This window comes from Hemiscyllium ocellatum, chromosome 4 (genome assembly GCF_020745735.1).
Source record: "Hemiscyllium ocellatum isolate sHemOce1 chromosome 4, sHemOce1.pat.X.cur, whole genome shotgun sequence".
NCBI lineage: Eukaryota > Metazoa > Chordata > Chondrichthyes > Orectolobiformes > Hemiscylliidae > Hemiscyllium > Hemiscyllium ocellatum.
In genome coordinates this window covers 94,952,157-94,966,740 of record NC_083404.1, presented here as the reverse complement: position 1 = coordinate 94,966,740, position 14,584 = coordinate 94,952,157, and the positions used below count along the sequence as shown (strand labels likewise).

The 14,584-nt window shown below is 37.2% G+C and overlaps 1 protein-coding gene across 4 annotated transcripts in view; it reads right to left on the bottom strand.

The window, feature by feature from the left end:
- Positions 1-214: 214 nt before the first annotated feature.
- Positions 215-14,584, bottom strand: part of LOC132815009 (NEDD4-like E3 ubiquitin-protein ligase WWP1) — a 163,687-nt gene continuing 149,317 nt past the window's right edge. For all 4 annotated transcript variants that reach the window (XM_060823632.1, XM_060823631.1, XM_060823633.1 and 1 more), the window contains 3 exons: positions 8,888-8,984; positions 6,357-6,429; positions 215-1,317 (listed from right to left, as the gene is read on the bottom strand). In XM_060823632.1, the coding sequence (XP_060679615.1) occupies positions 1,218-1,317; positions 6,357-6,429; positions 8,888-8,984 (270 nt within the window). In that variant the 3' untranslated portion in view covers positions 215-1,217. The remainder of the gene's footprint in view (positions 1,318-6,356; positions 6,430-8,887; positions 8,985-14,584) is intronic.

The following is a 14,584-nucleotide window of genomic DNA, read 5'->3' as shown; positions in this document are numbered from 1 at the left end:
ATTTACAAAACTTTTACAAATTAAAAACTTTAATGGAATTTACAATGTTTAAATTTAAAGCATTACAAATGTTACATTTCAAATGTCCATATCTCCCCATTCACTGCATGGAAGCACGGTGTGTTAGAAGTTGCAGTTCCATATAATTCACAATTATTTTTAAATATATTTTTGTTACATGTAATTAAGTAAATGCCCTCAATACTGGTGAAACTATTTTAAAATCATTTTATTACATGTTCTGAAACTTCTGCATTTAAGAAAAAATAAATCATGATATTTCTAGCAAGAATGAAGGCCTATGAGAAAGTATTTTGAAAGAAAAAAATCAAACCTATGAATAGAATGTATTTTACACAATAGCCTTTAAAAAAACACAGCATGTATAACATTGCAATGAGGAAACTAATTACACAACATTCCTTACAATGTGCAAAACTTAATTGATTTTTTTTATTCCTGATTGATTAAATGTAACTCTAAAAGGCTGAACAGAAAAGCAGCAGAGGTAATATTTTGCATAATTACTTAAATTGTCCACATTAGCTTCTGTTTATAAAATTACATTAGTATTATGGGCTACTACCCAGTACACTTACTTTCTTTTTTCAGTCTGCTATACACGAGACATACATAAACAAGCAATAACACAAGAAAGTAAAAGAAAACCTCATGTCAGCATTTACACATTCTATGATCTCAACAAGCCAGCAGCATTAATTCTAGATATTTGACAGTGTTTGGCATAAGCCTTAAATACTTTTGTGAAAGCCATGCGAGAAATAACCCTGACAGATTTGTTACATCAGTGGAAACTGATTTATAGGGCATGTGTTTTCTTCTGGAAGATGCAACTTACACTAAGGGAGCCTAATAGCACACCTACCAGATTTCAAGTAAGCTCTATAAAACTAGAGCCATTGATATTCTAGCTGTTCCTGTTTTTTTGTAAAAAAAATCATGTTTCAGAAAGCAGCTAAACTGTTTTCTCCAAAACGCTCATTTTAAGGGAAAACACAGGTATGTAAAATATGATGTATGGTTCAAGACAAATTTGCATAATGATTCAGGAAGGAAAGCAGGTTTGGATTCTATAGGATTCCAGAAGTGAATTACATCTCTAGGCAAATAGCTTATATACAAAGTAGGCATCTGTGCAACTGTAGACTGTTGGACAGGAAAGAGTTACTTGATGTCATCAAGAACATGTGCTGCTTCTATTCCTGCCCAAATCCTTCAGTTTCTTCGATTGCAAAAAGCAGTTTCTCTTTCAACTGTTCATAGCTTTTGTAAGGCGGTAAATCCAAGCGATTAAAGCTGTAAAGCAACATGCAAATGAATAAATTTAGCTCAATTTAAATACTCTAGGATGTTCTGAATAAATATCAGTCAAACCACACAGTTTGACCAGCAAATCTACTGTAGAATTACTACTTTCTCTCAGGACTGGGTGACCCAGCATTATTCTGTATATCTTGGAACTTGTTTTATATTTTACACTTATCCGTTGAAGAAAACTATCTTTCCTGGTAAGCTAAAACAGTTCACAAATAGAGAGCTGGAAAATGGAAATCACATTAATGCAAACAAACTTACCTCTGGTACGTTTGTCTTTGTGGTACTATTTCTGAGAACAGTGAGGTCGAGACACCAGTACCAAACTATACACCATACTCTCCCACACAAGCATTCATATCACCTCCAACAAGCAGCAAATAATCAAAATGGGAAGGTTCATGTTTCAAAGTGTTAAAGATTGCTATGAGCAGTGTTATCAAATGTGACTAGGCTCTTGGTACTATGGACAAGATAACTATTTCAAAGTTATTCCTTTCTGGTTTGACATAAATATAATCATCCAGCTACTTTGTGGTTTATCAGAAAGACCATTGACCCAAAATGTTAATTCACTTTCTCTATTCACAATGCCGCCTGACCTTTAAGGCCACTATTAAAACTGTACACCACCTGATATGTGAAATCCTAATCTTTTGTATAACAAGATATCCCTCACGTCGCCTTTAGTCTGAGTCATCTGTCTATTGACCCTTTAGATGTTGGAAACAGTTATACAAATGATTAGAATTTGAAACATCAGATGATCGGTACAGTTTTAATACTGGCCTTCAAAAGGAAACAATAAATCATTTGAAGACTAATTGCAGTGATATGAGAAATGATCAGGAAACTGATCAACTGAACTGCTGTTTAAAGAACTAGCATATATTTGATGAGCCAAATGGTCTCCTTTTGTGCTGAATTATGAACAATTGCATGATGGACTTCTCAGAATGAGAGACTGCTAAAGACTTTCTAAAAAAGAAGTGACAAAGTCAAGTTTAAAGTTGACTGGTTGGTGAGTATCTAGTGCAAATATCAACTTTGCAAAGAACAAGATTCATTGGACCTGATTGGTGAGTAATATTAGTCTACTTTCTAGACTCTAGTTTGATGCCAGTAGTTGAAAGTCAGCTTAAAACATGGTCAGGCATCTCAATACACCATGTAGGTAGCGGTGGATGATCCTCATGGCCTGAATGATCACGAAAAGAAAAATGAAAATTAGCCAACAGAATGTGTGGGAATATAGTTAACTAGAGAAAGTGAAGATAGTATTAACTCAAAGGAGGTGGCTTATAAAGTATGAAATTTGGGAGAATTTTAGGTTCAGTAATGTTGACCCAAGAAATTAATAGAGACAATAGAATAAGGAATTTAAACTTTCAAGAAATATTAAAAATGTTTGCAAGCATGCAAAAATGAAAGGATTAGCAAAGACAAATGTTCCATTTCAGGCAGAAGCAGGATAAATTATTATTATGGAAAATAGAAAAACAGCAACAAGGCTGAATAAATACTTTGTATCATCTTCTGTGAAGATAGGTACAAGATGTTTTCCCAAAATAATGAAGACCTAACCATACAGTGACAGTGAGGAACTGAAATAAATTAGCATTAAAACATAGTACTGAGAAATTAATGAGACCGGGAGTTGACAGATCCCCAGGCCTGAATGATCTTCAGAATGTTGAAAGATATGGTTAGTCATAGCAGATGCATTGATGATCATATTTCAAAATTCTATTATTTCTGCAGATTGAAACTTGTTTACAAAACAAAAAAAGAGGGAAAGAAAAATTGAATTACAGAAATGTTAGCCTAATGACAGTAAGCGTGAAAATACTTAGCTATTAAGGATGTGAATATTAGACTTGTAGAAAATAATTGCCTGATTGGATAGAGTCAACTTGAATTGATGGAAAATCATGTTTGACAGACCTATCAATGTTTCCTGATAATAATGCTAACAGATTTGATAACAAATATGGATGTGATGCATCGGATTTTCAGAGGCTTTTGATAAAGTCCCATACAGGAAGTTGGTAAACAATACAAAAGCCCTGAGATTGGATGTAATCTACAAACAAAGATTGAGGATTCATTAAGAAACATAAAACAGGCAGTAGGAATAAATGGGTCACCCACAGGCTGGCAGGCTATAAGCAGGAATGGCCCGGAAGGATTAGTGGTTGGGCACTAACTATTCACAATCCACATCAATGATTTGGACTGGGTCTAATTAAATATTCCCAAGATTTCAGATGACACAGATGAATCTTGCGTTGTGAGGAGAATGCAAAGAAGCCTCAAGGAGATTCAGTGAGTGAGAGCAAGAGCACAGCACATGAAATACATAGATAAGTGACATTATCTAATTTGTTAAGGGAAATGCACGTTTCTTAAATGGAGAGAGATTAGAAAGTGTTCAGGTCAAGACATACAGGTGAGTTTATTAATATTACATTGAAAGCTAGTACACAAATGCTGAAATATTATTTGCCTTTCAGATTGCTTGTTGCACCTATCATAAAAGGATCTGAATAAAGAGTGAAGACCACATGGGAAGTAGCGCATGCAGTTCTGGTCTCTTGCCTTAGGAAGAATACAATTATCATAGTAAAAACCACTCTCCTAAGAATCTGTTGCTATGAGGAGAGATTGAGGTGACTAGGCCTATGTTCTCTGAAGTTTAGAAGAATAAGGGGTAATCTCAGAAATTCCAAAGTTCTCAAAGGAATATGTGGATACAAAAAGAAATTTTTTCACCTCGCTGTGGAGTCTAGGACTGGTGGAAACAATCTCAGAACAGGACATGAGGAAGAACTTCTTTCTTACTCAGGGGATGGCAACTCTTTGGAATTCTCTACTTCAGAAGATGTTGGAAGCCCAGTCAGTAAATAAGTTCAAGACAGATTATTATAAATCTATCAATGATTTAACTATTAGAGATAAAGAAGTATTGTGGGAAATGATGCGGAATGGTGGAGCGGGCTTCAGGAGCTGAATGGCTTACTCCAATGCTGCATGTATCAACACAAAAATAGAAACTGCTGGAAATGCTCAGCAGGTCTGGCAGCATCTGTGGAGAGAAATGAATGTTTCATGTTCAGTAACCCTTCTTCAGAAGTAGTAAATAACAACCTCAGTTTACCTACTATATAGTTGGAAGAAATTTTAAATCATTCATTATAATTGTAGAGGCTGAAGAAGATTCGATAGATATTTTGGAAATGTAGAGCTTTTTGTCACTGCCTGGTTGATCCTACACAAGTGATGTCACCAAGGAACCACAACAACTTGGTATGCTGGTGAGGTTGCTGGTGCAGTGGCGAGAAGAAAATAATAAATAGAAATGTGGTATTGCATTGACGACCTCATTGAGGATAAAATAATTAAAAGTTCTTTGAAGAAGCAATCTGTGCAGGAGATAAAGGGGAACCAGTGAGTACACTGTCTTTAGATTTCCAGACAGCATTTGATAAAGTGACATATCAAAGGATATTATGGAAAATAAAAGCTCATAATGTATGAGGCAACATATTGGTGCAGACAGAATGTCACAAGTGATGTGCCATAAGGATGGTGCTGGGCTCTCACCCTTTGACAACTTATACAAATGCTGGATAAAGGGATCAAAGATATGGTTCCTGATGACAACGATATGTAGCAAAATGAGTTGTGAAGAGGACATAAGGAGTCTACAAAGGAATGGATGGCACGGTGGCTAGCACTGCTGCCTTACAGTGCAAAGGACCTGGGTTTGATTCCAGCCTCAGGCGACTGTATGGAGTTTACACACTGCCCCTGTGTGGGTTTCCTCCCAGAGTCCAAAGATGTGCAGGTTAGATGGATTGGCCATGCTTAATTGTCCATGGTACCCAGGGATTTGTAAGGAGGTGGGTTAGCCATGGGGAAATGCATAATTACAGTATTTGGATAAGTCATTTTGGAGGGTCAGTGTGGACTTGAAGGGCTGAATGGTCTGCTTCCACATTGCAGGGATTCTTTGTGAGCAGAGATCTTGCAAATACAGTAGAATGTAGAACATGTAAAATTGTCCATTTTGAAAGAATTTTCAAAAGCAATTTCTAAATTGTGAGAGGCTGCAGTGCTGAGACATTGAGAGATCTGGGTGTTCTGGTGCATGAATTGCAAAAGATTACTATGCAGGTACAGCAAAGTAATGAGGAAAGCTAATCAAACATTACCTTCTGTTGCAAGGAGAATTAAATGCAAGAGTAGGTTATACTTCAGTTATACCAGGCATTGGACATACTGAATCTGGAGTGTTGCCTATAGTTCTGGTCTCTGTAGTTACCGAAGAATATTAATGCATTGGAAGTATGCATAGACTAATAACTGAAATGAGTGGATTCCCTTATGAGGAAAGGCGAGACAGACTAGGCCTGTATCCTGTGGAGTTTAGAAAAATCGGAAGTAACATAGAAATCCTGAGGGGACTTGTCTGGGTAGATGTTAAAAGGATGTTTCTTCTAGTGGGACAATTCCATTCCTCAAAAGGCAGTGGATGCAGAAATCTTAAAAAAATTAAGGCTTCCAATACATTAGTATCCCTTTATAACACTGGTGACCAGTATTATACACAGTACTCCAAACGCTGTCTCACCAATGCCCTGTATAACTGAAGCATAACCTCTCAACTCTTGCATTCTTGATTACGAAGGGGATGAAAGATTGTTGGGAGTTGGCAGTAATGTAGGTGTTTGAGATCAAGCTCAGATCAGCCATAATCATATCGAGTGGTGGAGCAAGCTCAAAAGGACAGAGTGGCCTACTCCTACTCCTTGTTTATATGGTAATAGATTGGGCTCCCAATCTGCAACACAAACTGAGAAAATATTACAGCTACTCCAGGATAATGAGCATTTCCTCATTGGATTGGGTTGCCTATTACTTAACATTTATGCAGAGATCAAAACACAGTATATCATTTAAAATCATGGATATTCCTGTCATAAGTAGAACGGAGTATTAAGGTTCTGATCATTACTCACCAAGTATGACTTCTGGGTAGCCAGGTTTCTTTACCAACCTTTTCGATGCAAAACTTTTGAGGGCCGTTACTCCCTGTTTGAAATATTCAAAAAACTGTCATTGCTTTGTCAAGAATCTATGTTGCCATGCAAGGTTAACAGTATTTTCAGAGTGCATTGTGTTTTAAGTACAGTGCAATACTTCCAACATGACGAACAGTTCAGTTTCTTTAAATGACAATTCTTCTATTTATTGTTAAGATGTGGGTGTTGCTGGCAAGTATATTAATTCGCCCTGCCTAGTTGCTTTTGAAGAGGTGCTGGTGGGACAATTGAGTGGCTTTCCAAATTACTAAACAAGGCTATTAAGAATCAACTGCATTACATTTACATATTTAACTCCTTTGTCATAAGTCTTGAATATTCACTCTACTGGTCTACCTATGATTCCCTTGTTCAATTTCTGATTTTCCCTGCCCAGTTTGTGTTATTAAATCAGAAAATGCTGGAAATATTTAGCAGGTCTGACAGCATTTTGTAGTCAGAAACATGATTAATGTTTCAGGTCGATGGAATTCCATCAGAGATGTTTAGCCAAACCCAATTGATGAAAGATTTTGACCTCAAATCTTCATTTTGTTATTCTCACCACAGATGCTGCTTGACCTACTGAGTATTTCCAGGAATTTTGTTCTGATCCTCCTCACCTTTCTACACCAACCCCTTCATCTTCACTTTACACTGTTGCTTACCCTATCTAATCTCAATATTTCCCTCCTTTCTTATCCTACATCATGGTCTTCCCAATTGGCCAGAATGGAGCTAAAGAGGGACAGTGCAATTTATCTTGATCCAAATATCAGAATCATTCATTGGAGGGAAGGAAAATTGAAGAAAAGTCAGCTCTGTACACTTTCAAACTCTTCATGGCTGGTTATAGAGCAGGAAAGGCATTTTAAAAACTTAGCACACAGGCAACCTAAATAGGCAGAGATGACGGAAGTATCCCAAAACTTGAGAAAATAACAAACAGAAATTAAAAATAAGTATTCTCAAGGAATCAAGAAACAACTGAAAACATTGGATATCTATAATTACAGAGATATTGGCTACATGGTTACCAGGATAGGAACTGAGCTTTCAGGGATATGTAGGAAGAAAAGTCAAAAAGGAAAAAGATGTGAGGTAGCATTGTTAGTAAAGGACAAATCAATGCAATATTGAGGAAGGATATTAATTTGGCAAATCATGATGAGGAATCTGTATTGATGAAGATACAAAACACTGGGATGTCGAATATGTCTCCAAACTGGATGGGATTGAGTGTTGTGAGGATGCAAGGACACAGTGATTTAGACAAACAGAGTGAGTAGACAGTCACACAGCAGACGTAGGACAACGTAGTTAAATGTGAAGTTATACACTGAGGTGTGAAAAACAGAAATGAAGGATATTAATTCAACAGTGATATACTGGGAAATGTGAAGGTGCAAAGGGATCTGTGTGTCCTTGCACCTAGTCAATGAAAGCAGACAGAGTAGTTACAGCAATTAATCAGAAAAACATATGGTATGTTGGCCTTCCTTGCAAGAGTATTTAAGTTCAGAAGTAGGGATGTCTTATTGAAGTTATACCATAGAAGGAGTGCAGTTGCATTAGGCCGATATCAGATAAGGAAGAAATGTTCTTAGGGAAAATTAGTTTGATTGGTCCTATAGTCTCTTGAGTTTAGAAAGATGAGAGGGAATCCGATTGAAACGTACAAAGTTTAACAGGGCTGGTCAGACTACATTCAGGGAGGATATTTTGACCAGTTGGGGAGTCTAGAACCAAGGGATACAGTCTCAGGATACAGGGTAGGCTATTTAGGACTGAGATGAGGAAACATTTCTTTACTTGAAGGACACTGAACTAGTGAAATTTGCTACGAGGGGGCTATGGAGGCCAAGTTGCAGAATATATTTAGAAGGAATTAGATACGATTTTAAAGGCATCAAGAGGTATAGGTAGAAAGCAGAAGCATGGCACAGAGAGAATCAGCCAGGATCATAATGAATGGTGGAGTAGGCTCAAAGGCCTACTCCTGCTCATAGCTCCTTTACTACAAAGGCCATGAGTTTGACAATATTCGAGCAATATCACTGAAGATTTATGCTCCGGTATTAACCCCTAAGAAAGCTATTTCAATGCAGTTACAAAGCTATCATTTTCCTGGAAATGTGGAAAGTGGTCCAAGCTTGTCCTCTCCAAAGAGATAAGGACAAATCAAACCTGGCCAACTACTGTCCAGTTAGCTTACTCTCAATCATCAGCAAGTGTGGGAAGGAATCAAGTGTCTTATAAGCATCTCTCTTATGGTTTCCAGTTTTAGAATGACATTCGTTAAAACTTTGCAGGTTTTAAAAAGTACTGCATTAAATTATTTTGACTTGAATAAAATTGTGCTCATTAAGAGTACACACCAAATTCTGAGTTCTGGAAATGAGATGTTGAAGTAATATAATGGCAGCTCATTCTCAGAAATTACAATTCCACTGATCAGTCATGCTTACCCAGAAGCTCAGCAAATCCTCCAAGTGGTAAACGACAGGTACCTGTGACAAACTGCATCAATCGTAAACGCACCTCATTATCCATCTCTTTCACAAACTGTAAAATAAAACTTGAAGTCACTTGAAAGATAATATGTTTCAAAACTTTGAATTCTTCTTTGATATTAGAATATTGAAAAGAATCTATATTTATAATGGAATAGTTAACATAATAAAATGCAGAATGCAACTGCAAACCTGCATGGGGAAGACATGAATGTGATTAATAAACCATGGAGGGTGGTGAGCTGCAGTAGAAAGCCATGACAGGTGTGGGGAGATAAATGGTCCTGTTTCTGTGGCACTAACAACCTAAACTGAAGATTAAATTACAGTGCTATAGACAGAGCTTGTCCTAAAGAGTTCAAGAAAATAATCCATTTGGTTAGAGCTAGTAAAGTCAATTGAGATACCATTACTGGATATGTTCTATAACAAACAACTTTTGGAAATGCTATAGAAGAATAAATTTGGGAGAAAATTACAGAGGCACCAAATTAGTTTTTAATCAGGACTTGAATGATCTTAGCAATAATAGAGGGAAAAGGTATTTCAAGTTAAGTTCAGGAGAATTTTCTAGATCTGTATGCTTCCTCCCCAAGAAAGAAAGAAACAATGTTCTGTCTGATTCTGGACAGAGGTGGGTCTAAGTGGATCAAGTGTCAGTAGAGGGACATTAAGAGGTGTGATCACAGCATTGTAAGATTTAGGTTCACTGGAAAAACACAAGGAGCAATGTAAAAGTTAAAATAATTAGTTGAGAAAGAACAAATTTCAGTGATGTAAGAACACACCTATCTTAGGTAATGCGGAATCAAAGACTGGCATGCAAAAATGTCATAAAGCAATAGGTAGCTTTTAATAGGGAGATGGTAGGTCATTATCTATGTGGTAGACTTTCAGTTCCACAAAGTATAAAAGGTGAAATGCAGAGCTTTCTAGATAATGAAAGGGAAATAAAGATGAAACAGAAACAGACTGCTTTTTTAAAAAGCACTTTATTCACAAACTAGTGTCCCATTTATTGCATATCCTCAGATGTCCTTAAGGAGGTGGTGAACTGCCTTCTTAAACACTACACTCCATTTGGTGTAGGGAGTGAGTTCCTGGATTTTGTTCCTTCAATTTTGATATTTCTAAGGTGGGATAGTGAGTGGTTCAAAAGGGAAATTGCACATGGAATTTTTCCCATATTTCAGCTGCCTTGTCCTTCTAAATGGTCGTGGTTGTGGGTTTGGAAGGTGCTGTTTAAGAAGCTTTGGTGAATTTCTGCAGTGCATCTTGTGGGTGGTTCTCACTGCTGCTAATTAGCATTGGTTATGGAGGGAGTGAATGTTTGTAGCTGTTGTGCCAAAGTCCTAAATGGTATCAAGCTTCCCGAGTGTTGTTGGAGCTGCAACCATCCTGGTAACTGGGGAATATTTCATCACACTGATTTGTGACTTGTGGACAGGCTTTGGGGTTTCAGTGGGCGAGTTACTTGCTCCAAAATTCCTAGCCTCCGATCTCCTGTTGTAGTACCAGCATTTATATGATGAGTCCACTTCAGCTTCTAATCAATAGTAACCCACAGGGGAATTCATTGATGGTAATGCCATTGATTGTCAAGTGGCAATGGTTAGATTCTGTCTTGTTGGAGATGGTCATGACACATAGCAAGTTGACAACACAAGTGAGAACCAGGCTGAATAGAGTAAGCTGTTAGGGAAGTAATAAAAGAAAATGGACAAACAAATACAGGAGGAGGAGAGTTGGGCAGTTAATTTAATTGAATCCAAAGTTTTCTGTAGGTATATGTACATAAGAAAAAGCAGGTATGGAAAGACAGGATGAAAATCAAAAAGCAAATTTATGCAAAGAAAGAGAAAAGAAAATTTATGATAATGTATGGTTTGCCAAAAGGCATTTGAAGTACCACCACATAACAGGCCAACCAGAATAACACTACAATCGAGAGATTTTAAAAATTTTAATTTAAAATTTTATTTCAAATTAAAAATTTCATTAAAAAAATTTAAAGTGTTTTAAAAATGTATAAGATTTAAAAGCACCCATGTTTTCCTGTTGGCATCGATGTTATATGTATTTCCACTGCCTGCTGGATGGTCTGCATTATTTCAGTTGGAATTCTAATTCTGGCTGCAGTAAGGAAGAGTGAGAAGGTGGGTTGAGTGGTGGGATGGCAGTGGACAGTTACATCACAGGTAATCCAGTCAGATCAGGTGCAAGAATGGGGGCACTAATGCAGAAAATAGTCACCCAACAGCAAGTTAGGTCCAGATTTCATTGCTCTGAATCTCAGAAGATTCTCACCATTATGTTTTAGGACTTAATCTTTAAGATCAGGTACATAAAGGATCATGTGGTCTGTTTTACAGGCTTCTATAATGCAGTTCAATTGTTAGCAAAGAAAGGCTTAGGTTGGTTTACTGAGGACGAGGTGCAAATTTACACTTAAAGACAACCGCCGCAGTGTCTGGGTTTACAATAGGCTCTTTGGAAAACCTAGAAAGCTGTTGCACTTCTAAATGTAAGAGTTGAAATAAAGGCAAGCTGATCAGGTTGAAAAGAGGAAGTTCACAGGGCAACAATAAAGAAATATGAGAAGTAAACAGTATTAGGAGAGAGTCTGACAGCTAACACATAATTGAATCCAAAGTTTTCCATTAAGCTTACATATCTGGCTAAAAGCTATTAGTTAAAACATGCATCACACTGCTATGGGGAAAACAGCAAAGAAAGTGATGCTTGAGATAAGGTTACAAATCAATTTCACAGCATTTAGTATATCTTCATTATCAGCAGAGAGAAAAGGCAGCCCAGCTTTGCAAGTCACCACGAATAGATATGAGAACAAGCTAGTCTCTAGTCAAATAGACGCATCCTGCAGCTTTCCGAGGATTCTGGAAGGCTCATCCTGACATAGCTAAGGGAAGAGGTATCATTGGAACAGGCTTTACTGATAGTGGTGAATTTTAAAAAAAGCAATTGCTCAAACCTAAGGCAAGTGACAGCAGACCATCACTTGAAGTTAGTAATTGGTGAACTAGATAGGAGGAAGCACTGGAAACTGGGAGCAACTGTAGACTGCTTGCTGAAGGGACTATTATGTGGGAAGGGTGATGTGTCGTAAGTATAGAGGGGAATCTTCTTCTCTGTAATCTAATGGTAGTTGCCTTGAAAATAAAAGTGTTTAGATAATAGTGCTTTAGTCATTGTTTCAGTAAAAGTTTTTTTCATTTAGTAACTAAAACTTCAAATCTCTTTTTGCAGAGTCAGGATCAGACAGAAACAGCATACATTTATGAAAGGCAAGTTGAGCTTGAAAAAACCCAGAAGGCTTTCAATAGGTTGGTAATACATTTATAGGGATAGACAATTGCCTGGCTAACAGGAAGCAAATAATAGGTGTAAATTTTTTTTTGGTTGGCAAGATATAATGAATGGCATGCCAGTGAGATCAATGCTGGATCTTCAGCTAGTCAAAAAAAAAATGATTTAGATATATCGACACAAGTTATAGTGGCCAAATTTGCTGATAAAGGTAGGTAAGAAATTAAGTTGTGAAGAGGACGACACAAGGGGTTGAAAAAACAAATTGATAGTTTGAGTGAGTGGACAAAGATGTTACAGAAAAGAATGCTATTGAACAATGTGAAGTGGTTCATTTTAAGCAAGGGGAAAAAAGCGTATTTAAAATGGTGAAAGATTTCACAATTCTGAAATGCAGAAGGATCTGGGTGTATGAATCTCAAGAGGTGCAGGAAATTATTAGGAAAGAGAATTGTATTAATTGCATACTGTCACTTCTTTTCCCCCCATGAACTTTCACTATTGTTGCATTTTCCAAAGAATTTGATAACTTTTCAAAACATAGAAACAAAGAAAATATGAGCAGGACGAGGCGATTTGGCCCTTCGAGCCTGCTCTGGCATTCAATATGATCATGGCTGGTCATCCAACTCCGTACTCTTTTCCCGCATTCTCCTAAAGCCTTTGATCTTTCTAGACACAAGCACGTATTTACATATTTCTTGAAGGCCTTCAGTGTTTTGGCCTCAACAGTTTCCTGTGGCAGAGAATTGCATAGGCTCACCATATTCTGGACTTTCCTGCATCTACCATCTAACCCCATTAGAATTTTACAGTTTTTAAAAGAGAGAGATTCTCCTGCAATTGTTTGAAACTCGAGTGAATATAGCCCTAACTGATTCTGTATGTCAGCCCCACCATCCCAGGAATCGGTCTGCAAAACCATCTTTGCACTCCTTCCTCAGATAATGAGACCAAAATGGCAAACAAAATTCAAGGTTTTATGAATGTCCTGTGCAACAAGACATCCCTGCTTTGAAGACCAACATCCAATTTGTCATCTTCACTACCTGCTACATCTGCATATTTATTTTCAACAACTGGTGTACAAAGTCACACAGTCTTGTTGAATCTTCCCCTTTCCCAGTTTATCCCATTCAGATAATAATTTGCCTGCCTATTTTTGCTACCAAAGTAGATATACCCACATTTATCCGCAAGATACCGCATCTGCCATGCATGAGATTAAAGGATGTAGTTCTTCAGGACCCAGACATTTATCAATCTACAGCTCCAACAATTTACTCAATATGATTTCCCTGGTGATTTTCCAGAATTGCTCATCCCCTTCCATTTCCTACTACTTGTGTCCCTGTAGTGCAGATAGGAGCAAATGACTTGAATGGAAATATTGCAATTTCCTTATTTTCTATTATTAAAAGCCCAGTGAGACTTTCTCGAAGGCTAATGCTCACTCTTAATTCTTTCCTACTTTAAATATTTGTAGAAACTCTAACAATCCACCTGTATTTCTCATTAGTTTTCTCTCACTTTAATTTTACCCTGCTCATTGATTAATAGCTGTGGTATGAATGCCAGAAAAAAGGAAATGAATTGTGATATTGGTTAAAGATCTCCTCAAAACCGAGAAACAGAACACAAAGGTGGTCGTTTTCAGGTCAGAAGCTGTCAGTAGTGTACCACATAAGTTAGTGTTTTGAAACTTTGAGAGTAATGGACTTTTGGGGCACATTATTAAATTCACAAAAAACACAAGGAGCTAAACTGTGGGAAACCAAGACCTTGAGAAGGAATGGCGATAGCGAAGACTGCAGATTAGAGTCGAGAATGTGGTGCTGGAAAAGCACATAAGGTCAGGCAGTATCAGAGGAACAGAAGAATCGACGTTTTGGACAAAAACCCTTCATCAAAAAAAGAAGGAAAACCCAGAACAACAAGATTTTTTACAGCAAACTAGAAATGTACATCTGGAATGGCCCCCAGTCATGAAATCTGTAAAAGAACCAGGCTCACTCTAAAAGGTAGATGGATAAACTGAAGATGTTTGAAAACCAGGCCATCAAATAAACAAAGCAGGTTGAAATATGGGTTAAAGAGGAAGTCAAGACAGGACATCCTGGTTTCAAGTAAAACCTTTGTAAAATCTGTTCAATGAATTCAGATATATGTTTAGCAAATCAATGAAAATATTAAAATAAATAACTGCAGAAGCTCAGGTTTCCTGAAGCAAAAACAGAGAAACTCAGTAGGTCTAGCAGCATCTGTGGAGAGAAAACAGAGTTAATACTTCAAGTCTAGTGACCCTTAGTTCTGAAAAAGGATTTT